Raw genomic sequence first — 24008 nt, forward strand, 5'->3', positions numbered from 1 at the left:
ATTGTAGTAAATCCATACAATGGAATAAAAAGGAATGAACTCAGCAATAAAATGAATGAAGGCTAGGTGCAGTGGCTCACACCTGCAATCCCAGCACTTTGGGAGGCTGAGGCAGAAGGATCACTTGAGGCAGGAGTTCAAAACCAGCCTGGCCAATATCATGAAACCCCATCTCTACTAAAAATACAAAAACTAGCTGGGCGTGATGGTGCACACCTATAATCCCAGCTACTTGGGTGGCTGAGGCACAAGAATCACTAGAGCCCAGGTGTTGGAGGTAGAATTGAACTGAGATCACGCCACTGTACTCCAGCCTGGGCAACAAAGGGGAACTTTGTCTCAAAAAAACAAAAAATAAAAAACAGGAAATGAAGTACTGATACAATTACATGGATCAATTTCAAAATAATTTTGCTGAGTGAAAAAAAAATCCATCTATAAAAGAGCATATCTTGTGTTATTCCACCTATATAAAATTCTAATAAATGAAAAATAATCTATTACAAAACAGATCAGTAGTTGCCTAACAGGGAAGAGGAAGATTAGGAAGTGGCTGAAAGAGCCAGCAAAGGAGCACCAGGAAGTCTTTGAAGTTGAAGGATATATTCTTTATTCTGATTGTGATTATGATTTCATGAGTGGACACATATAAATGTACAACTGATTTCTTACATATGTGCACTTTACTGAATAGCAATTATATTCCAATAAGGCTTTCTTTGGAAACACTGTAAACAAATAATAAACTCTGCTTTATTTTTTATTGTACTTATTTACTTTTTTTTTTTTTTTTTGAGAGTGACAGAGTCTTGCTCTGTCACCCAGGCTGGACTGATAGCTCACTGCAGCCTCAAACTTCTGGCCTCAAGTGATCCTCCTATCTCAGTCTCCCAAAGTGATGGGATTACCGGTATAAGATACTATACCCGGCGTGAACTGTGCTTTAAAAATTGCATGCTGAAGTGTATAGGAGTAAATTGTACTATTACCTACAACTTAAGTTGACGTGCAAAATGAAAATGAGGTCGACTGACAGATGAATAGAGGAAAACACAAATGAATAAATATGTTAAAAACAAATAAGAAAATATTAATTATAGAATCTACTGGTATTTGCAGTATAAGTCTTTAAATTTTTCTGCATTTCTTAAATTTTTCATTAAAAAATGTTAGGGGTAAAAATATTAATAAATGTCCATGGCTCATAGTCCCAATACCCCCACAAGACTGTGCAACAGGTCTCTAGCAGTAACACTAGACTAACATGCATAAACATATTGGTTAGGAAGACACTGTAAAATGAAACCTCTTAAACTTTAAGTAAAGCTACATCACAAACATCTAATTGAGTCAACTAATTACGCAGAGCTTCCACTAAGGAAAGGCATGATTTGGTGGTTATTAAAAACAATAAAACAGTGGGAATGAGAAGTGGTGCAGGTACTGTGGAAAACAGTATGGCAGATCCTCAAAAAGTTAAATATAGAATTACCAAAGGATCCAGTAATTCCTCTCCTAGCTATATACTAAGAAGAAGCAAAAGCAGAGACTCAAACAGATACTTGTTTACAGCAGCATTATTCACAACACCCAAAAAGTACAAACAGCCCAAATGTCCATCAACAGGTGATGAAGAAACAAAATGTGGTATATCCACACAGTAGATTATTATTCAGTCTTAAAGAGAAAGGAACTGGATGAACCCTGAAAATATTGTGCTAAGTGAAATAAGCCAGACACAAACGAACAAATCATGTATGATTCCATTCATGTATGGTACCGAGAATAAATAAACTCATAGAGACAGAAAGTAAAAAGGTTACCAGGGGCTAGGAGTAGGTGGGAAATGGGGAATTCATGTTTAATATGCACAGTTTAAGTTTGAGGATATTATAAAGTTCTGGAGCTGGATGATGGTGATGATTGCAAAACATTGTGAATAAAATTAAAGCCACTGAGTCCCACTCCTAAAAATCGTGAAAGGGTAAATTTTATGTTATGTATGCTTTACCACAATAAAAATACATATGTAATTTTCAAATACAGCATTTATAAAATTGTCCAAAATAAAATGAGTCTTAATTTTAACTGAATGATATTTGGAGCTATGAAAGTTGATTATGTGAATTGGGTCATTCTTGTATACCCAACTACATAAGAGTCAAGGAGCCAGGGGAAAAAAGTACTCAGGCCACAAAGCACAGGCTCCAAGAACTGAACTGTCCAGAGGCCCAGCTGCTGAAACAGCCTGCTCTAACCCTAAGGCCAGTTTTACCTAGTAACTGCTGAAACAACCTGCTGTCGCTCTAAGACTAGTTTTACCTACCACTGTCACTCTCTTATTCGAGCCTGCCAGCTCCCAAAGCTTTTCAAGGGCCAATGAGCTTTATTTTAAAATAATCAGTAACATTCTTTTCTTTCTAATAAAACCTTCAACCATCTCTTTGTTCCTTGGACATTACTGAAGACTCCGTGTATATGCCCCAAATTCCAATTCTGCAATTCTCAAATTATTTAATCTAGAGATGTGTCTCTACATTTTAACTTTGACTGATCATTTTGAAGAAATGTCCTAACTCACCTCAACATGTTTATAGCAAAATTATAACATTTTCCCACATAATTTATAATACATGCAGATGAAATACATATGACAACTATAAGATAGAGGATTAGTGGTGGGAAGAGAAGGATGAGCTATATGATTGTAAAATTTCTACATTTCACTTGAAATGATATCATATTAGCTCCAAGTAGACTATTAAATGTTAAGGGCATTGCAATCCTAGAAAAAACACTGAAATATAGACAGATCCAATAGATAAATTTTAATGGAATTTCAAAAATTATTAAAATAATCCAAGGCAGAAAGGAAAACAGAAGGAAAAAAAAAGGGAGAAAGAGAAAAAAATGATAAAATGGCAGGCATAAATCCAAGCACCATGATCATTTATTAAATGTTAATGGATTTTACTGACATTGCATAGTAGTGATGCTTACATAACTCTGTGAATATACTAAAAAATAAATTGTATACTTCTAAAGGGTGAGCATGATGACACATGAATTAAATCTCAATAGAGCTGTTATTTAAGAAAATATACTAAGGTAAACTAAAGAAGAAAAAACTTAATAGACTAAACACTATAATTTAAAAATAGAGATCATCAGAGTTATTTTAAAAGCATGACACAACTACATCCTGCTACAAGAGACACATAGTAGTATTTTCAACATAAAATCACAGATGGAGAAATACATATCATGCGAATAGTAAGAATAAAACAGTTTTCAGAGTCTAACATTAAACAACCTGTCCAAGATCACACAGGTACTAAGTGGCAGAGAAAGAATTTACCTGTCATTCTGACTCCAGAATGAGCTTATAGATGCATAGGGCAGCAAGGAGAGAGGGTATTGCGAAAACTAGAACATAACATTTCAACTTGTTTTAACCTCAAGCAAAGGGAAGAAAATCTCAGCCTCATCAAATCCCAGACTTTCTATTGAAACCACCATCTAAAATCCCACAAGCTCTAAAAATATTTGACCCATCTATATCTTTAAAAGACTCCCTAACTGTAAAGGGAGAATTTTCCTTTTCAGGTATTCACTTTAGAGCATTTAGTATTCCATGTCACATTCAAAATCTTCAACGAATATGCTAAAAGCTCAACTTAAGCCAACATATAGGAAAAGAAACATGTTCTCAAATATTTCAAAAGATAGTCTGTCATAATAAGGGTTTTATGAAGTTGCATTCATTAGTATTTATCAATTATTTTTAATACCACGTATGTACAGGTCACAATTAGAAAAATACTATAAAATTATTATGAAAAGGAAAAAGGAGTCACAGAACTTTCTCCCCCAAATCCAGGGAGACTTGATTAGTTCAGCCTAAGAATATCAATGGGTGGTAAAAAGCATCAGTAACTCTATGCTGTAGCTCTTCCATTCAGTTAACTGAGCAAAGCTCAGTTACCTTACTTATTAAGTTAGCAAAGCCAAGTAAGGATTTGCCTTCACTGGCATCCACCTTACAAGATAAGAAAAACAAAAGAATCCTATTTTTTAGACCTCTATAATGACACATCAGTGGGGAAGAGGGAAAGGGAGCAGAATGAGAGAAGCCTCCAACAGCAAGAACAGGTGCCAGCTGAAGCTATCAATTAAAAACAAATACCACTAATAGCCCAGCCCAGTTCCAACGTATCTGAGAGTCAGTCTGGAACATATACTAAACATGGGATCCATACTTCATTTACCATGTGACATGGGCAAGGCATTTATTTAACCATTTAGAGATTGTTCTCTTTTCCATAAAACCAAGAATAAAAATAATAATACATCATAGGTTGTCATAGAGATTAAATAATTTATCTCTAGGTTGGTATTCCATATTTATTTCTGAAAGCCGAGGGACCACTTTTTTTTTTAAACGGAGTTTTGCTCCTGTTGCCCAGGTTGGAGTGCAATGGCGCAATCTCGGCTCATCACAACCTCCGTCTCCAAGGTTCAAGTGATTATTCTGCCTCAGCCTCCCGAATAGCTTGGATTACAGGCATGCCCCACCTTGCCCAGCTAATTTTGTATTTTTAGTAGAGTCAGGGTTTCTCCACGTTAGTTAGGCTGGTCTCAAACTCCAGACCTCAGATGATCCGCTTGCCTGGCGTGAGCCACCGCGCCCAGCCCACTTTCTTCTTATATAAGAAAAGTTTTACACTACTTCTTTTCATATAAAAAATAAAGTCCTACTTAAGCAAATAAGAGTATCTTACATAACAAATCAATAGCAAAATTCTGGCAGACACAGGCACAGACACATACACACACATACACACACACACATACACACGTTTCAAAAGATAACAGTGGTCACCTCTAAAGATTTACATTGGAGTCCAGGATCAAAGGTTCAAAGATGGAAAGAAACTCTAATTTTCAATGTTTTCATGCTCTTAAATTTCTTAGAATTTTACATTCTCAAAAATTAAAAATGTTAATATACTAAAATCAAGGGTCTGTGTCCAAAATGGAAAATCTAATAATGTTAATAAGAAAATTTATGTAATTAAAATTACATCTATACAAAATACACTGCAGTAACGATTCCCAACCTTTCTTATACTGTAACATATAAAAATAAAGTATTTCCATAAGCTATGAAGATTATAGTCCATACGGAGAAAATAAGAGTTATAAACAACACTGGACTTGTAAGGTCTAAGTCTCTTCCATTTTCTCCTACTCAAATTTTTTAAAAAGTCTAAATATGAATGAGTAGAGTAGCATATGGATCATTTTAAATTCACTTTAAACTATTTTATAAACAAAAAATATTGTTAAATGAAGTTACTGGCAAACTTGCTAACTTCAGAATTTTAATATCAGTTACAAAGTGCTTACAACACACTTTAAACTACAACACAGCATGGATTGCAGTCTTATAACTGAGGACCATGACCCTACAGGGAAGCCATCATTCTCCACATTTTACTTTTGCATAATTTTTAAATTTTGCTATTATGAAACACCTTACAATGAACATTTTCTCAAGTATATCTGTAAGTGAGATTCTTCAGAGCTAATATATACATGTTTTAAATGTTGATAAATACTAGCAAATTTCGGGGGGGCAGGGAGAGGTCTGAAACAATTTACACTCCCAACAACAAAACTATGTGACCCTACCCACATTGGAAGCCACAGCTATTTAAAAGGTTTTTGGTTAACCCAACGGCTATTTTTAAAATTACCTCTCATTTTACAATAATTACATTTCTTATCTTGCTAAAAACTTGAGAAGGAAAGAAGATAAAACAGCACAATCACCAAACCTCACACGCTCAGCACAGCTCCCCTGACGCCTTCAACGCTTAGCATCCTGATGGAACTCATTATCTATCTTCATATACATGTATCTTTCAAATACACAGATAGGACCCAGACACAAAATACAAATTCTAAAATATGTTTCTCCTGAAGCTAATTATTATAACTTATAATGCTATGTTAACTGAAATGACAGGATATGATAATATGATTTAAATGACATAGAAAAAACCAGTAAGAAAACAAGGAATACTATGAAATATCTTCAAGCCAACATCCCATTTTTCCAGAGCAAGTAGTTTTACATTTCAAAGCTCTTTGTAAACTCTGTTAAGAATGTCTTTGCCTCATCCTAACAATCCTCATAGTCTTCTACGGATGGTCCTTTACCAATCCTAATAAAAGGAGGGAAAATCGGAATAGAAAATAGTTTGAAAATAAAATCTGTTGGCTCAGCATATTAAAATTATTGAAAATCACTATTTTTATGAAGATTATTTGTAGCTTTGTTTTTCTTTTCTTTCTTTTTTTTTTTTTTTGAGACGGAGTTTCGCTCTTGTTACCCAGGCTGGAGTGCAATGGCACGATCTCGGCTCACCGCAACCTCCGCCTCCTGGGTTCAGGCAATTCTCCTGCCTCAACCTCCTGAGTAGCTGGGATTACAGGCACGAGCCACCATGTCCAGCTAATTTTTTGTATTTTTAGTAGAGACGGGGTTTCACCATGTTGACCAGGATGGTCTCGATTTCTGGACCTTGTGATCCACCCGCCTCGGCCTCCCAAAGTGCTGGGATTACAGGCATGAGCCACCGCACCTGGCTGTAGCTTTGTTTTTTCTATGAACTATTTATGCAATAACAAAAAGACATCAACTTTTTTTTTACATTTTTAGACAAAGTCTTGCCCTGTTGCCCAGGATGGAGTACAGTAGCACAATCTCAGCTCACTGCAACCTCCGCCTCCCAGGCTCAAGCATTTCTCCTGCCTCAGCCTCCCAAGTAGCTGGGATCATAGGCTCGTGCCACCATACCTGGCTAATTATTGTATTTTTCATAGAGACAAGGTTTTGCCATGTTGGCCAGGTTGGTCTCGAACTCCTGACCTCAAATGATCTGCCCACCTCAGCCTCCCAAAGTGCAGGGATTACAGGAGTGAGCCACCACACCTGGCCCACACTATGTTTTTCAAGTCATGGACAGCAGGAACCATACAAAATCCAATCCCACTTTGTGTAAACTGAGCATAGAAAAATTACTAGTCTTATAAAGTTTGGTGTGTTTTCACATTTGAGGGAATTTGGCTTATTGTACACTTTCTAAAGCAAATACATAGCAGTTACTCAAAAAAAAAAAAAATCAAAGAATCATTTCAGTCCTGGATATTAAGTAAAAACAATATATCAGATAAAGCACCAATTATTTTTCTAAAAACAAAAACATTCCAATCAAAGTAAAACAAAAAGTCCAAGGAAAGAAATTACTTCTCAACAGAAGGATCTAGAACCCTTTCCCCATAGAGGTTGTGTGTGAACTGTGCCTTCAAAAGCAGGCAACAGTCAGACACGGGGGTGGGAGGCCAGGCATGCCCACCTGGAGAGAGTGAGGAAAGCACTCAGGGCAGTCAGGGCAGGGCCAGCCACTCGTGGGAGCTGCGCACAGTAGGCTGGGGGTAGGCACGGCACTGATAAAGGGAAATGAGGAAATACATTTGGAAAGAAAATGAGTGTGAAAGAAAGGAGGATGTTGTATATTCTACACGTTTTTCTCTAATGTAGAACCCTAGATAAAAATCGTCCTTCTTATTTTCATTGACGGAGATATTAATCCTATCTCACAATATTTTCTTCCCTGAAGTGAAGTCATTTGTGTAACAACTTATTTTCCATAACACGACTATGAGCACCCAGTGAGCAGGAACCAGACTGGATTCATTTTTATTAATATATCCTTCTCAAAGGCCTTGAACAGATTCCAAAGAAGCATTCTTTAATGACTGAATGCATAAACTGTATATAATAAATATATAAAATAAATATATTAACTGTATAGGAATAAATGTATAAAACTGGCACATCACTTATCTGGGATTTGGATATTCATCTACAGCAGGAGTTCCCAAACTTTTGCTATAAAGGACCACAGAAAAAGTATTTTAGGCTTGGTAGGCCAAATGGTTTCTGTCACAACTACTCTGCTGTCACAGGACAAAAGCGGCATAGACAATGCGTAAATGAAAGAGCATGGCTGTGTTTCAATAAAATTTTATTTACAAAAACAGGCAGCAGGCTGCAATTGTCCTGTGGACTATAGTTTGCCAACCTCTTATCTATAGAAACTTAAATATAATACATGACATTACATATACATACATACACACACACACACACACACACACACACACACACACACACACATACATTTAAATTTAAGTATTGCACCGGGCGCGGTGGCTCAAGCCTGTAATCCCAGCACTTTGGGAGGTCGAGGCGGGTGGATCACGAGGTCGAGAGATCGAGACCATCCTGGTCAACATGGTGAAACCCTGTCTCTACTACAAATACAAAAAATTAGCTGGGCATGGTGGCTCGTACCTGTAATCCCAGCTACTCAGGAGGCTGAGGCAGAAGAATTGCCTGAACCCAGGAGGCGGAGGTTGCGGTGAGCCGAGATCGTGCCATTGCACTCCAGCCTGGGTAACAAGAGCAAAACTCCGTCTCAAAAAAAATAAAAAATAAAAAATAAAAAAATAAATTTAAGTATTATATTCAAATTGTTTTTATAGTAACAGAACCTTGGTCAAAATTCCAAGGAAGATAAAAAATAAAAAGGGATATAAACAAAAAATTGTAGATATGCTGCATAAAACCTGGGAAACTGGAAACTCTGGATGCTTCCATAGAATCTGCCCTCCCCAGACATCTGTTTAGGCCTTAGATTTTTACTCATAAAGTAAGGTGGCTAAAATAGACAACTCTGTGACCTTAAGAATTGTTCCAAGCTAAAAGTTATGTATTTTAAGTAAAAATTCCATCTAGAAAATAACGACATTCACAAATAATTTCAAATCCGTGGAAGAACAGAATACGAGTATACTTATGCACCACAGAACATTTCAATGAGGCACCACACGTATGACAGTGGCTCCATAGATTCAAATACTGTATTTTTAACTGTATCTTCTCTATGTTTACATATTTAGATACACAGATATTTACCACTGTATTACAACTGCCTACAGTACCCAGTAGAGAAACATGTGACACAGGTTTGTAATAGGCTATAGCACACTTAACCTAAACATGTAGGAGACTCTACCATGTTGATTTGTGTAAGTACACTCTGTAATGTTCACACAAGAACGAACTCACACAAGAATGACTCTACCATGTCGATTTGTGTAAGTACACTCTGTAATGTTCTGTAAGGTTCACAAAAGAACGAACAATAACAAATGATGCATTTCTCAGAATGTATTCATGTTGTTAAACAACACATGACTATATGCCACAGAAACAAAAAAGTATAACATATTAAAATAAATTAAGATAATACCTGGTATAATTAATCTAATAAACAAATGTACAAACAATAATCAAAATCATATTCTAGTATCCAAAAAATAAGGTTTCAGTACCATCTTGAATGAAGTTATAAATATACCTGGAAAAATCAATTTAATAACAAAGACAGGCTAATTTATCTAGCTGGAAGGGGACATTTAGATCATTAAAAACAACTTTGGCCAGGTGCAGTGGCTCACACCTGTAATCCCAGCACTTTGGGAGGCCAAGATGGGTGAGCAATTTGGGAGGTCGGGAGATGGAGACCATCCTGGCTGACATGGTGAAACCCTGCCTCTACTAAAAATACAAAAATTAGCTGGGTGTGGTGACACACACCAATAGTCCCAGCAATTCAGGAGGCTGAGGCAGGAGAATCACTTGAACCCGGGAGGCAGAGGTTGCAGTGAGCTGAGATTGCATCACTGCACTCCAGCCTGGTGACAGAGTGAGACTCCATCTCAAAAAGAAAACAAAAACAAAACTTTACTCAAATTAGAGGAGTTAGTAAGATTCGATATTAAATGCCACAAAATAATTAAATCACTACAATAATCCACCAAACTCCCTAACATATTTACACTTAAAAATCTGCAGTTTTTAACTTGAATTCAAATACCATGCAGTATATAATATACCAGGGATCATTCACAAGTGTAATGGTGATTTTCTAACTTTTCTAGTTTTATAATTACTCTTTAAATTAAGAGTTGAGTTTCGGAATAAAAACATTTCACTTTCACAATTTTCAAAGAATTGTTCGGTTAATTAGAATTCTATAACCATCACTACCCACATTTACAAAAGCCATGCTACTACACTGCTTTCAGAAATAGAAATGAACAGTTTCTGGTTCATTACCAACTTACCAAACATCTGGCAAATTCTTTGTTTTCTGAAAGGAATCCATAACCTGGATGTACCTTAGAAATGAAAGCAAAAAGCACTTTAAATTTTATCATATTGCAAAAGCTTTATAAGCAAAATGTACAGTGCATTCATGTATTAATATTTATTGTTCAAGAGCCCTTGAATAAGTATAGTTCTCTTACACACTGATCAGTTCTAACTCACATTTCTAGGATCAGAAACAAATTCCAAGAAACTGCCTCCTATATTTACTTTCTCCACACTACCTTTGCCCTGATTTATTCATTTTCCACTCACTACCTTTGTCCTAACCATAATGGTGAGTATATGCCCACGTATCTTTGTGCCTGCTGGCATTTGTCTACACTATTCAACAAAACTCTCTCCTTTTCCTAAGGCTAACTTTGTCCACAAGTCTGGAGAATTACACAATGGTGTCAAAGAGCTATGTAAAAGAAACCTTTCGCAAGATGGCTGAAAAACACTAAGTTCTCCTTTGTTTACAGTACCCATGAACTACTACTTTCCAAAACCCAGACTATTAGGACAGTTAATATATTTTATTTCCGATGGCATTAATAATACTAAGCCACTACCAATGAGCCCTTTCTATCAAACTTAACTAAAATGGAGGTGTGGTTTTACTTTTATTTTGTGCTCTGAATTCTTTTTTGTCGAATGTCTACTCTTCTTTCCTTCCTCACCCCAAATTTTGCCATCCACAACTACTTTATGCTATTCTCACCCACAAGCCACATTGCTACCATCTACCAGCCTGATCTAATCAAGTAATTTTTGGCTCTGCCACACTGACTGGCCAAACATAAATTCAGCCACTTCAGTATTAGCCAGTGTTGAATATACTTCCAGTAAAATAATTCTGCTAAAAAGAAAGTCAAATTTCTGGCTCAGAGCAGTGGCTCACACCTGTAATCCCAGCACTCTGGGAGGCCAAGGCAGGCAGATCATGAGGCCAGCCTGACCAAAATGGTGAAACCCCATTTCTACTAAAAATACAAAAATTAGCCATGCATGGTGGCACAGGCCTGTAATCCCAGCTACTTGGGAGTCTGAGGCAGTAGAATCACTTAACCCAGGAGGCGGAGGTTGCAGTGAGCCAAGATCACGCCACTGCACTCCAGCCTAAGCAATACAGCGAGACCGTCTCAATAGAAAAAAAAAAAGTCAAATTTCTGAAGGAACCAGTATTATAATACAGAAATGGCTATGTATCAGTGACTTTTAAATGCTGAACTCAGACCAGGTGCAGTGGCTCACCCCAGTAATCCCAACACTTTCGGGGGCTATGGCAGGCAGATCATCTGAGGTCAGGAGTTCAAGACCAGCCTGACGAACATGGTGAAATCCTATCTCTACTAAAAATACAAAATTAGCCAAGCATTTGGCAGGCACCTGTAATCCCAGCTACTTGGGGGGCTGAGGCAGGAGAATTGCTTGAACCCAGGGGGATGGAGGAGGTTGCAGTGAGCAATCACATCACTGCACTCCAGCCTGGGCAACAAGAGCAAAACTCCATCTCAAAAAACAAACTAAAATAAATGCTGATTTAAGCTTTATGAACATGATACAGAAGAATTTAAACTGCTATATCATGGAAAAAGAGTTTTCATTCTACCAACTTCATTTTATCAACACTCAACTACAGATTTATTTTGGCAAGCTATAGTTAAAAGGTTAAAAGAGTTTTACCTTCATTAACTGTGATAATAAACTGTAAACATCTATAATATGGGTTCATAAATTAAGTTTTTTTTATTTAAACATGCATCTTATTAAAACATTTCTTTCAAAAGAAATGTGAGCACTAATTGAAGCACTCCAGGCTTAACTGCTGGTATTGAATGTTTCCATCCAATTTTAGAGATAACTTTGCATAGTTTTTAACACTGTATATAATTAGTTCTCTGCTGATTAAAAAAAGGAAATGGAAAAAAAAGAAAAAACATTGTTCCTAATGTCAGAAATCATTTTTTTCCTTGGATTCCACTCTATTCAAACAAATTGGGGGTGGAGAAAATGATTTATTCTTGTAAATTATGAGCATTCTATTGACATTAACAAACTAAAGTAATTATCAAATGTGCTGTTTTTATTTCTGGAAGTGTACTAGGTATAAATAATTTTTAAATTATTAAAATGGAATTTAAACAGGGTGTTTGGATCCTGTTTATAACACAGAATTTTTTTAAATGCTCGTATTACACTGAAAGGGTTAATACTCAAAACTAATTGGGATTTCTTTTTTCCTAGCAAATTTGGAAATGAACTGAAACTGCTCCCTGGTGTGAAAGCTGAATCCAGCAGCCACCTGCAGGATCAGCGACCAACACTGCCAGATGCTACAAAGCCTTTGATTTCCAGTAGCGAATTCGACCACATTTAACTCATGTGACATGAACCAACTGCAACAGCATTTTCAATCATTCTTTCTTATTTTTTTTTTTAAATACAAACTCTAGCTTTCTGCTCACTACATATGAAACAGCTGCAGTAGATAGATTCATTCAGACTCACAGCTTGGGCCCTGGTTTTCTTAATGGCTTCCATGATGGCATCCATGTTGAGGTAGCTTTTAGTGGTGGGAGCTGGGCCAACACAGACGGCCTCATCCGCCATTTTCACATGAACCTGAGGAGACAAATTTCTGCATTAACAGATGCGACCAGCAAAAAGAATTACCATCATCTGCAAATATACACAAAATTGCAAATCTGATTGTTCTGCATACCATTTATAGAGTCATATTTCTTTTTGAGTATGCACTAAAAAGCAACAATGCAACAAATAAACTCAGGAATTCTATTACCCATGATTTCATTTATTACAGCCTAATTCATTGTCTAACCAAATAATTTCCATAATATCCCCTACCTATTTATGTAAAATCACAGCAAACAATTTTAGCTTCCTATTTCATTCATCAGTACATAAATTTGATTTCAAAAACTACCTTGTTACATGTAGCCAGGGTAGCCCAATATTTTAATAACGAGCACTCATGCCCAGTTCTAAGCAAGCTCCCCAGGAAGTTGGGATAATTAGAGGGACTGAATGGAGGGATGCAGTGAGTGTCCCTGCACAGCATCAGGTCAGCACCAGGCACAAATTAAAGCCTAGGACGAAAGAAAGAGTTCAATATCACAACACATGAACCAGAAAATCTTGAGAATCATTTAAATACTCTCGCATTCAATCTTCATCCATTTTACATTTATTCCTAAAAAAAAAATGATATGTGTATTAAGTTCTAAAGCCACTCAAAATTCAAGAATGTATATTCCATTTTTAAGACTACTCACTCTATAATGTTTAAATCTATTTTGCATAATAGAGGCTAAGCATTAATATGAAAAAGAGTGAACTGTTTAGTACTAAAAGGAGTCTATCCTTCTTAAATGACGAAAGGATTCGTATATTTTTAAATGACTTTTCCTAATGGTTTTCCAGTTCAAGGAACTTCCAAACAGATTACAATTATTTTACAAGGCAGATATGTAAAACTGGAACACAAACATATACCTAAACAGTTACGACCCACTCGGCTGCCAAAAAAACAAGTCAAAGGTGGCAAATACCTCTGAGTATTTCTAAATTATAGTCTTCAGTTGTGAAATAATTTTTAAATATTTTGTGTTAAATGAGATCTAAAGACACTAAAAAAGTGGTCTTTTGGAAAGCTAAGAATTATCTTTGTCAATACAATAAATATTTCCCACTTTAGTAAAAAATTATATTGAGTACTGAAAGGTAAAAGATCAGATAAATGCCCAAGGGATTTTCAGGTCAATATCTTAATATATAAAATATCCAAATATATACATTCGGTAATTCTTTAATAATACCAATTGCAGGGGAAAGCAGCCCTACTTGCGAAGGCTTCTAAATATGTTCAAAGTAAGGCCCTGTTGGTGGTTATTGTTGCCTGGTATGCCCCCAACCTCAAGTTGCTCTTCTGCCCTCAGACCAGGATGCCCCCTCCTGTATTGCCCTATTGCCCTCTGCCCACTTCAGATCCTGTTACTGTGCATTTTGTTGTTGTAATTGTGATTGTAGTTTTTTTCTATAAGAAAGAAATTGAGTACTTCACAATCCTTTAAAAATAATACATTTAAGTCTTTGTTTAAAGTTAAATCCAAACTTGTTTTATTCTCCTTGGATACTAATCTATTAATGAAGATGCACTTCACATTTCACACCTACCACTAGGTTTTTCCCAAGTACTTCAATCTAGGATGAATCTCCTTTCATCTAAACTCCAAGAGTAGTTAGTGCAAAGTTCAGCATTTAATCTCATCTACCCAATAATCTCATTTTAACTGCTTTGCACGCCATTACAATTTACACACTCTTCTCCACCAGATCATAAGGTTATGCTCTAAATTCTTTTTTTAATCTCCCCTAGCCCAAAGTTAAGTGATAAAAGCTATTTACTCATAGATACACTTGGATAGCAGTTTGTTTAGAAACTTTCATTATCAAATGTTAAAGCCATTGTCTTTGAGGTACAAAAAAGTTGCAACATTAAGTCATTATCTTTGAGGTAAAAATCTACACCAAAATAAAGTCTTCTTAATCTTGGCCAAATATATGGCAACAGATGGTTTATGGAGGAAAAGAAATTAAAAGATACACATAGGCACATGTTTATATGTCCAAAATTTCTACAATTAACCTCCATTCCAAAGTAAAAAGGAGAGAAAGAATCCTAATAGTACTGACATTTTTACTTCCAGTCTTTTCTCTAAATACACTTTCATAATGATACCACATTATATAACTTACATCCTTTTGTTTTTTAACTAGCATAATCATTTTTCCTATGTTATCACAAACGTTCTATAAACGTACTAAGAACTAGCTCAGAGCCTAATATATTTTACTGGGTGATTAAGACTGTCCCAATTAAAAACAAGATTACTCTAATAAACATTCAAATAAATTATGCATTAAAAGCAGGTCAAAACTGCTATGGACTTTACAAGGAAGGACTAAACATAAACTGTTTGTAAAGGATCGGTTGGGTTCTTTTCCTCTATTTGCAGAAACAAATCTTACTTCAAGGGATAGGGTACATTGGAATCTCAACAAGCCCACAATCTGGCCCAAGGTCAGTAGTAGCAAAAAGCCATGCAAAAGAAAACATTAAAATCCTCTGCTGCCTTAGTTAAAGAGACACTTAAGAGTCAACCTGGAAAGAACAATCTAACAAACTTTGAAACTCTGTTTCAATTTTATTGTCCCTGTTGCATGAAATGTGTGAGGTGTTTTCTTTAGCTTAATAATACAAAACAAACAGTGTTCAAGCAACGCAGATGCTATTTTGCAAAATGACTTAATATTGCATAGGCTGACTAGATATATTTATGTTTCAAAAATTTCAACATCTTGAAAAATACAAGTTCATTTTTATACATTTTAATGGCAAAGGAAATATATAACCACCATGGAAAGTTTAAACTGAGGTAAACTAATCAATTAAGCAGGATTTGCTGGCTATATGTTTCAAAAACAAAAATAAAGCATTTTAAATACTAAACTAAGTATAGTTTGTCTTCATAAACTTTTCCATTCTCAGAAAACCAATCGAGGTTTTTAAAGCAGATTACTGGTTTTCCCATCAAGCATTTAGTTTTATATTTTCAATTTTTTTTATTCTTCAGAGAAAAATTACTTGCATCACCTTATTACTCGTATGAGCCTAATTTCCAAATAACAAACTAGGAGAACAATAGATGTGTATTTCATCTTACAGGACTGAGAAAAATCATTTTCCTTACTAACTTTTAAAAAATAAATGTAAATTCTTATATATAAATAGGTTAAAAATTATGCCTACACTTAAAAACTTGTGATTGGTAGAAAATTTCATATTAGTCAATTAGATGCCTAAAATACATTGGAAAATATATTCTATTTGGTCCCTGTCCTTATCAAATAGATTGTACATGAGTGACAAAAAGTGCTAGGACAGATGTTATATTTAGAATAAAACTCAATGGCGTCAGCAAAAGCTTTTCAGTACCTTCTAAACTAGTACATACTAGAAAGACAGGGAAGATGAGCAGCTTTGGAAATGTTTCTTCATGCCTAGAGATGTTCTGAAACCTGTCACTCAACAAGATCTATAGTGAAGTGGACACTATTTACCATGACTGAAAATACAGGAGTTTCCCTTGTGATGCCCTTCGATGCAAGACACTGGGTAGAATACTCCAAGGATGACATAATATGGACTAGATGCACTCCTTGGCTGAAAGTAGCAATACCCTACATAACCCAGCCAGACTTCAGTATCTATCAAATCTAATCAATTCCTCCAAACATTACTAACCAATGAAAACTATCCTGAAAGTAGAATGGTGGTTGCCAGAGACTGTGGGGAGCCTAGAATGGGGCGTTATTATTTAACAGGTAGAGTTTCAGTTTTGCAATATGAATAGAGTTCTGGAGATGGATTGTAGTGGTGGCTGTACAACAATGTGAATGTACTTAATGCCACTGAACTCTACACATAAAAATAGTTAAGATGGTAAATTTCTTTATAAGCATTTTACCACAATTAAAAATAATAATAAACTAATGAGTATCTTATTTAAAAAAAAGAAAGAAAATTACCCTGAGAGACTAAAAGATTCAAGAAAGGAAAGCTAACTGCATCAATCTTAATTTGAAGAACTAGAAAACAAAAATCAAACCAGATAAAATCCTATTTCTAAAAACAAACAAACAAACAAACAAACACTATTTCATTAAAAGTATCTAAAGATACTTACATATGTTTTTAAAAACTAACATTCCAGCACATCCTTTCCCAGAAAGGCAATTTGTTCATAGAAAACAAAATGATTTTTTTAAAACATTCGCTTTGATTCGATTTTGAAAACTACGTGTGTAACACCAAGACGTATTTATTCATGGTTATTCTGGATGGTAGAATTAGTGAGAACTATTTTTCTTCTAAGATAACTTACATGATTTTCAAAGTGGTAAAATTTAAAACTACAGGGAAAAAAGAGAGTAGGTTTTTGACAGCTGCAAAATTCCCAGCCCATTTTCTACAACCCTGTTTTCATTTTACAAAAGGGAACTGATGCTGAATCAATCCTGGAACCAAAACAAAGGTGTTTTGGGTTTTTTTTTTTTTGTTTTTTTTTTTGGGTTTTTTGTTTTTTTGTTTTAGTCTTTGTCTTGCAAGCATGCATTCCTGAGGATACAGTAAACAACAAAAGAATGAAAACCAGCAGGAGGAGAACTATCTTCTCATACCACTGACCCCCTCAGTAGAAGCACCAAGGGAGAAGGGGAAGAATGACAGAGAGAAAGTAGACATCAAGTATTCAAGCAAAACCTTCACAAGAGTCATGTCCGTGTAGCTGGTGAGTGCCAGACCACAATGGAAAGGAGCGGAATAAAGCAGAGGAAGAGTAGGGTAGGGGTGAGGTGAGGTGGGGTGGGGACTGTCCATATGGTTGGATGTAAAGAGTGGGAGAGGCAGAGTGACAGCCGAGAGATGGCTCAGGTTTGTTTTCCTTTATTAGCTTGAAAAAAACTTGAACAAATGCCTTGGAGAAGGATAATGTGCAAAGTAAGTAGTTAAAAACACCTGAGATATGAAATAATGCAGAGTAAAAAGTTTCTGACAAGCACTGGCAGATCCAAAAGGCTTCCCAAGCAGAGGCTGAGGTTGCAGCAAGCTGCTATTGAACCACTGCACTCCAGCCTGGGTAACAGAGAGAGATCCTGTCTCAGAAAATAAAAAATAAAACGACTAAAACTGCCATGTGTAGTAGCACAGCTCCTGTAGTCCCAGCTGCTTAGGAGGCTGAGGCAGGAGGATCACTCAAGCCCAGGAGTTGAAGTCCAAGCTGGGCAACATAGTGTGACCCATCTGTAAAAATAAAAAATAACAATTAAATAAATGAAATGAGCAAAATGGTAAACTTTATGTTATATAGATTTCATAGAAAAAAAATTATACAGATCCATCACAATTTCTGACCAATTACTGACAAGTCACAGTGAAAGTATACATTTGAAGAACTTCATTACATAGGAAAAAATAAATAAATAATATTACCTAAGAAAACTCTAACAAGGTGTGGTTGAGGGAGGAAACAAGAAAATACCAGTAAGAGTGTGGGCTCAGCTTTAGCTTGCAATCTTTAAGATCATTTTCCACTTACTAAAGAAAAAGCTATCACACATGCATTCAAGAGTCTAATGATTCAGATGTAAATACACAGACATATATTTCTGAATACATCTTTCTGACACAATAACAGAGCAAGATTCTAGGAATAGGATCTGGAAATAATCTCCTTTAAAATCAATTATTTTTTTAAAAAAGTTTTTCCAAACCATATAAACAGCTAATGCCAATTCCACAAAATATGGAGAGCCACCTAAAGTCATGAGATCTTAAAGCCCTACCAAAGCCCCAACAGCAGCTATCCCTGCTCAATGCAAGCAACCAAATGATGACACTACTCATAAAAGCAAGTCATCTAGATCTTCTTAAATTTTATTATAATTACCTAACTAATGTATGAATTATTCCTTTGGTTAAAAAGAAAAAACGCTTAAACCTTAAAAAGGTTAAAAAGAAAAAAGCTTATAGACACCAGATAACCATTATTCCCTCCCCTCCTTTAAAGGCTCCTTGTCCCATTTCCTATTATTATCCAGTTATTATCAGTTTTGCGTGTGTCCTTCCAGACTCACCTAAGCATTTTCATATGGACATGCAGAAATACCACTCCAGAGTTTTATTTTGTGTTTAAGAGTTTTCTTGGTATAAAATGAATCACACTACATATTACTCTACAAGTAATTTTATCACTCAGTATTTTTTTAGAGTTCTACCTCATCATTTTTAACTGCTATCCAATATTTCTAGCAATCTAGATGAACCATAACTTATTTAACCATCTTCCTTATATTGGACACGGTTTCCAATGTGCAGGTATTGTACACTGCAATATGCTTCCTTGAACACAGCAATCTGTTTACATATATATATATATATTTTTTTTTTTTTTCTATAAGAAAAATGTTTAAAAGTACAAATACTGCAAACTACACATTTAAAATCTTAGGTCAACTTAACACTACTGTTAGGAATTAATTTCCCCACACTACACCATCACTGAACATGGTTTATCTTTCTAATTTTATTAATGTAATGGAGAAAAATAATTTATCATTTTTTAAAATTTCCATTTTCCTGGTTATTAGTGAGTTTGGGCATATGTTCATGTTTGTAAGTTATCTGTATTTCTTCTTCTAAAAGTTATCTGTATTTCTTCTTCTAACCATTAACCATTTTTAAATTTAATACAACAGATATCTTATAAAAAACAGCAAAGCTGGCCAGGTGTGGTGGCTCCCACCTGTAAACCCAGCACTTTGGGAGGTAGAGTTGGGCGGACTACTTGTGGCCAGGAGTTTGAGATCAGCCTGGCCAGCATGGCAAAACCCCATCTCTGCTAAAATACAAAAAATTAGCTGGGTATGGTGGCACATACCTACGGTCCCAGCTGCTTGAGAGGCTGAGGCACAAGAATCACTTGAACCCAGGAGGCAGAAGTTGCAGTGAGCTGAGATCCCACCAGTGCACTCTAGTCTGGGCAACAGAGTGAGACTCTGTCTCAAAAAAAAAATAAAATAAAAATAAAAAATAGCAAAGCCATCTTTTGTGTCTTTTTTTTAATTACATGTAATAAGTAAATATACGTAATACTGAAACATTCTTATTTAAAATAAAGCTAACAACTCCACTGACCACACCTCTGTCCCCATTATAATGTCTCTCTCACTTATCAGGTGAGTATGTATTCTTTAATCTATGCCAAGGGATCCCAACTTGGAAGAATTTTGTCCCCTAGGACACAGTTGGCAATGTCTGTAGATAGTTCTGATTGTCATTACTGGGGCCTGGGGGGGACACTACTAGTATCTAGGGGGTAAGATGCCAGAGACACTGCTAAAAATCCTATAATGTACAGGACAGTCACCCATGACAGAGTTCTCTAATGCATAATGTAAACAGTGCCACTGTTGAGAACCTACGCTCTATGCTTTTATATATGTAACTATAAAAATACTTTAGGGTGAGATTCTTTTAACATTAATGGTATCCTTATATCATATATGTCCTTATTCAAGTTCTCTTTTGGTGTTTAGGGTCTTAGAGATGTTCTCTGTTGATACATAGAGATCCACCTCACTCTTTTTAACTATTGAAGAATTCCAAGATATGATTCTACCTGTTTATGAATCATCTGCTCCCTCATGGATACTGAGTGTGGAGAAATCACCTGGCTGGATGTCCACTTGTGCTCAAGGCTCTCTCCTCTGGAGCTGCTCCCATCTTTCCAGTCATCTAGTCATCCTCTCCTATCTGTTTCAGACTGGGGTTTCCTGCTGCATGATCCTATCAGCTAACTCTTTAAAAATTCCTCAATTTCCAGCTGGGCGTGGTGGCTCACACCTGTAATCCCAGCACTTTGGGAGGCTGAGGCAGGCAGATCACAAGGTCAGGAGATCAAGAGCATTCTGGCCAACATGGTGAAACCTCGTCTCTACTAAAAAAAATGTAAAAATTAGCTGGGCGTGGTGGCAGACACCTGTAATCCGAGCTATTCAGGAGGTTGAAGCAGGAGAATCACTTGAACCTGGGAAGTGGAGGTTGCAGTGAGCCAAGATTGTGCAAATGCACTTGCGCCTGGCAACAGAGTGAGACTCAGTCTAAAAAAAAAAAAAAATCTCAGTTTCCAGGATTCCACAAGTACTCTTTCCTATTTACCATCAAAATTCTGGTTTGTTGTTTTTCCTTTCCTTTTTTTTTTTTTTTTTTTTTTGAGACAGAGTTTCGCTCTTGTTACCCAGGCTGGAGTGGAATGGCGCGATCTCGGCTCACCACAACCTCCGCCTCCTGGGTTCAGGCAATTCTCCTGCCTCAGCCTCCTGAGTAGCTGGGATTACAGGCACGTGCCACCGTGCCCAGATAATTTTTTGTATTTGTAGTAGAGACAGGGTTTCACCATGTTGAACAGGATGGTCTTGATCTCTTGACCTCGTGATCCACCCACCTCGGCCTCCCAAAGTGCTGGGATTACAGGCTTGAGCCACCGCGCCTGGCTTTGTTTTTCCTTTTCTTTTTGAGACAGTCTCCCTCTTGTTGCCCAGGCTGGAGTGCAGTGGCACGATCTCGGCACATTGCAACCTCCACTTCCCAGGTTCAAGCAAATCTCCTGCCTCAGCCTCCTGAGTAGCTGGAATTACAGGCTCCCGCCACCACGCCTGGCTAATTTTTGTACTTTTAGTAGAGACGGGATTTCGCCATGTTGGCCAATCTGGTCTCAAACTCCTGACCTCAGCTGATCTGCCCGCCTCAGCCTCTCAAAGTACTGAGATTACAAGCATGAGCCACCATGCCCAGCCTGTTTTTTCTCTTGGTCTTTTCTTTTTAACTTTTTTTCTTCCCTGGGAATTTGGGACTGGAACATGAAGTCTGGCTCATCCCAACAGCCTTAATTGTAAGTCAGGACTTTTACATTTTTTCATTTCTAAACACAGAAAACATATAGTATATGTATTTTTAATTTAAAATCAGGGCAGGCACAGTGGCTCATGCCTGTAATCCCAGCACTTTAGGAGGCCAAGACGGGCGGACTGACTGAGCTCAGGAGTTCACAACCAGCCTGGACAACATAGTGAAAACCCATCTCTACTTAAAAAAAAAAAAAAAAAAAAGTAGCTGGTCATGGCGCAGTGTGCCTGTAGTCCCAGCTACTCAGGAGGCTGAAGCAAAAGGATTGCTTGAACCCAGGAGGCAGAGGTTGCAGTGAGTGGAGACTGTGCCACTGTACTCCAGCCAGGGCAACAGAGCGAGACTCCGTCTTAAAAAAAAAAAATCAAAGATTATAAACAAGAACATCGTTTTCTAAAATGAATCATATAAACTTATTTGTAAGGCTGTCATGAAAAGCATCAACAAATCTAGTGAGCATCTGATATAAATATAAGTATATGAAAGTGATTATACCAGTCCTAAATTGTTACAGACATCTCTATTTACATTCCTCTATTAAAGGTACTCATCATGAAAATCTTCTTGATGAGTACCTTTCTCACAGTATCTATTCAGATATCATGGCATTCCTAGAAACTCTAAAAGCTGGCTTTCTGGCCTCAGATTCCATTTCCCATATTGTCTGATATTTTTGCTGAGCTCCCAAAAGACATGACAACTCTTAATTCATAGTATATAGCTGGTTAGTCTCTTATCAAAACTTTCAGATGAGTATTACAAATAGCAGCAAAATCAAGCACTCAAAAGCTCCTGCTCTCCTGAAGATTCCTGGTACAGTTAGCTCCTAGACATTAAAGGTAGTCATTAAAAGCAGTTAAGGAGTTCAGGAAGTTTTCCATAGCAGTCATTTTTCACTGAGCAGGGAAATGAAACTTGAAGATATCAGAAATATCTGTGGCCGGGCATGGTGGCTCATGCCTGTAAACCCAACACTTTTGGAGGCCAAAGTGAGAGGATCATTTAAGCCCAGGAGTTTCAGACCAGCCTGGGCAACATAGAAAGGCCTTATCTCTACAAAACAAAACAAAACAAAACAAAACAAAACAAAAACCCTTTTTTTTAATTAGCCAGTCATAATGGCTGGCACCTATAATCCCAGCTACTTGGGAGGCTGAGGCAGAGTGATCACATGAGCCCGTGACTTGGAGGCTGCAGTGAGATATGGATGGGCCACTATACTTTAACCTGTGTGACAGATCAAGACCCTGACTTAAAAACAAACAAACAGCAATAACAAAAAGAAAAAAGAAGTCTAGAAATGTTTTATTTTCTCTTCAAAAATAAACATTCTTTCTCCCCATTTCCCAAAAATGAAAATTCTTCTATATCTCAGGACAGAATGAGTACTTCGAAGGAGCTCAAGAAACTATTTTGATTTCTTCCTATTCATCCAAAACTAACAATTAATAGTTAAAGTTTTGGTTTTTTCTTTTACTTTTTTTTTTTTTTTTTTTTTTTTTTTGATACGGAGTGTCACACTGTCTCCCAGGCTGGAGTGCACTGGTACTATCTCAGCTCACTGCAACCTCCGCCTCCTGGATTCAAGCAATTCTCATTTCTCAGCCTCCCAAGTAGCAGAGACTACACGCATGCACCACTATACATAGTTAATTTTTTGTATTTTTAGTAGAGACGGGGTTTCACCATGTTGGTCAGGCTGGTATCAAACTCCTGACCTCAGATGATCCATCTGCCTCCACCTCCCAAAGTGTTGGGAGTACAAGTGTCAGCGACCGCACCTGGCCAAAGATACTTTAACTCAATAAAAATCCAAAGTGATTGTGCCATTCACTGAAATTTACCTGCAACTCCTTAAGTAGGCCCAGCTACCAGGAACAGAAGTTCCTCTTTGGGGACTTGGTTTAGAGAGCATAAGAGAACCACACTCAGATAAACATAGCAAGAATAACAGGATTAAAACAAAGAAGGGTACCTGTATCTCAATTCCTACCTTCCTTAGAATTGAAGCCTCATATGGGTGAAGAATCAGAGTCCAAAATGTGAGAAAACATAAATGTATCAGGGGAGATCAAATTACCTACTAAGTCAAAGGATGACACACCTCCAGCAGCACTGTCACATACAGGGGGCCTGATACGCTATGCTAGGCCACCAGCTGAACCACAGAGT

The 24008-nt window shown here is 36.7% G+C and overlaps 1 protein-coding gene across 7 annotated transcripts in view; it reads right to left on the reverse strand.

Annotated features, from left to right (window-relative positions):
• PCCA (propionyl-CoA carboxylase subunit alpha) overlaps positions 1-24008 on the reverse strand; it is a 445241-nt gene that overhangs the window by 369068 nt on the left and 52165 nt on the right. For 6 of the 7 annotated variants that reach the window (XR_012514288.1, XR_012514289.1, XR_012514290.1 and 3 more), the window contains exons 5-6: positions 12800-12913; positions 10264-10317 (exon numbers count right to left, since the gene is read on the reverse strand). Coding sequence is in view for 3 of the 7 variants with exons in the window: in XM_003928223.3 (XP_003928272.1) it covers positions 10264-10317; positions 12800-12913 (168 nt within the window). In the remaining 4 variants the exon portion in view is untranslated. Of the gene's footprint in view, positions 1-10263; positions 10318-12799; positions 12914-13235; positions 13399-24008 lie in introns of all 7 variants that reach the window. The other variant, XM_074387478.1, reaches the window with a different exon arrangement.

This window comes from Saimiri boliviensis, chromosome 16 (genome assembly GCF_048565385.1).
Source record: "Saimiri boliviensis isolate mSaiBol1 chromosome 16, mSaiBol1.pri, whole genome shotgun sequence".
Taxonomy (NCBI): Eukaryota; Metazoa; Chordata; class Mammalia; order Primates; family Cebidae; genus Saimiri; species Saimiri boliviensis.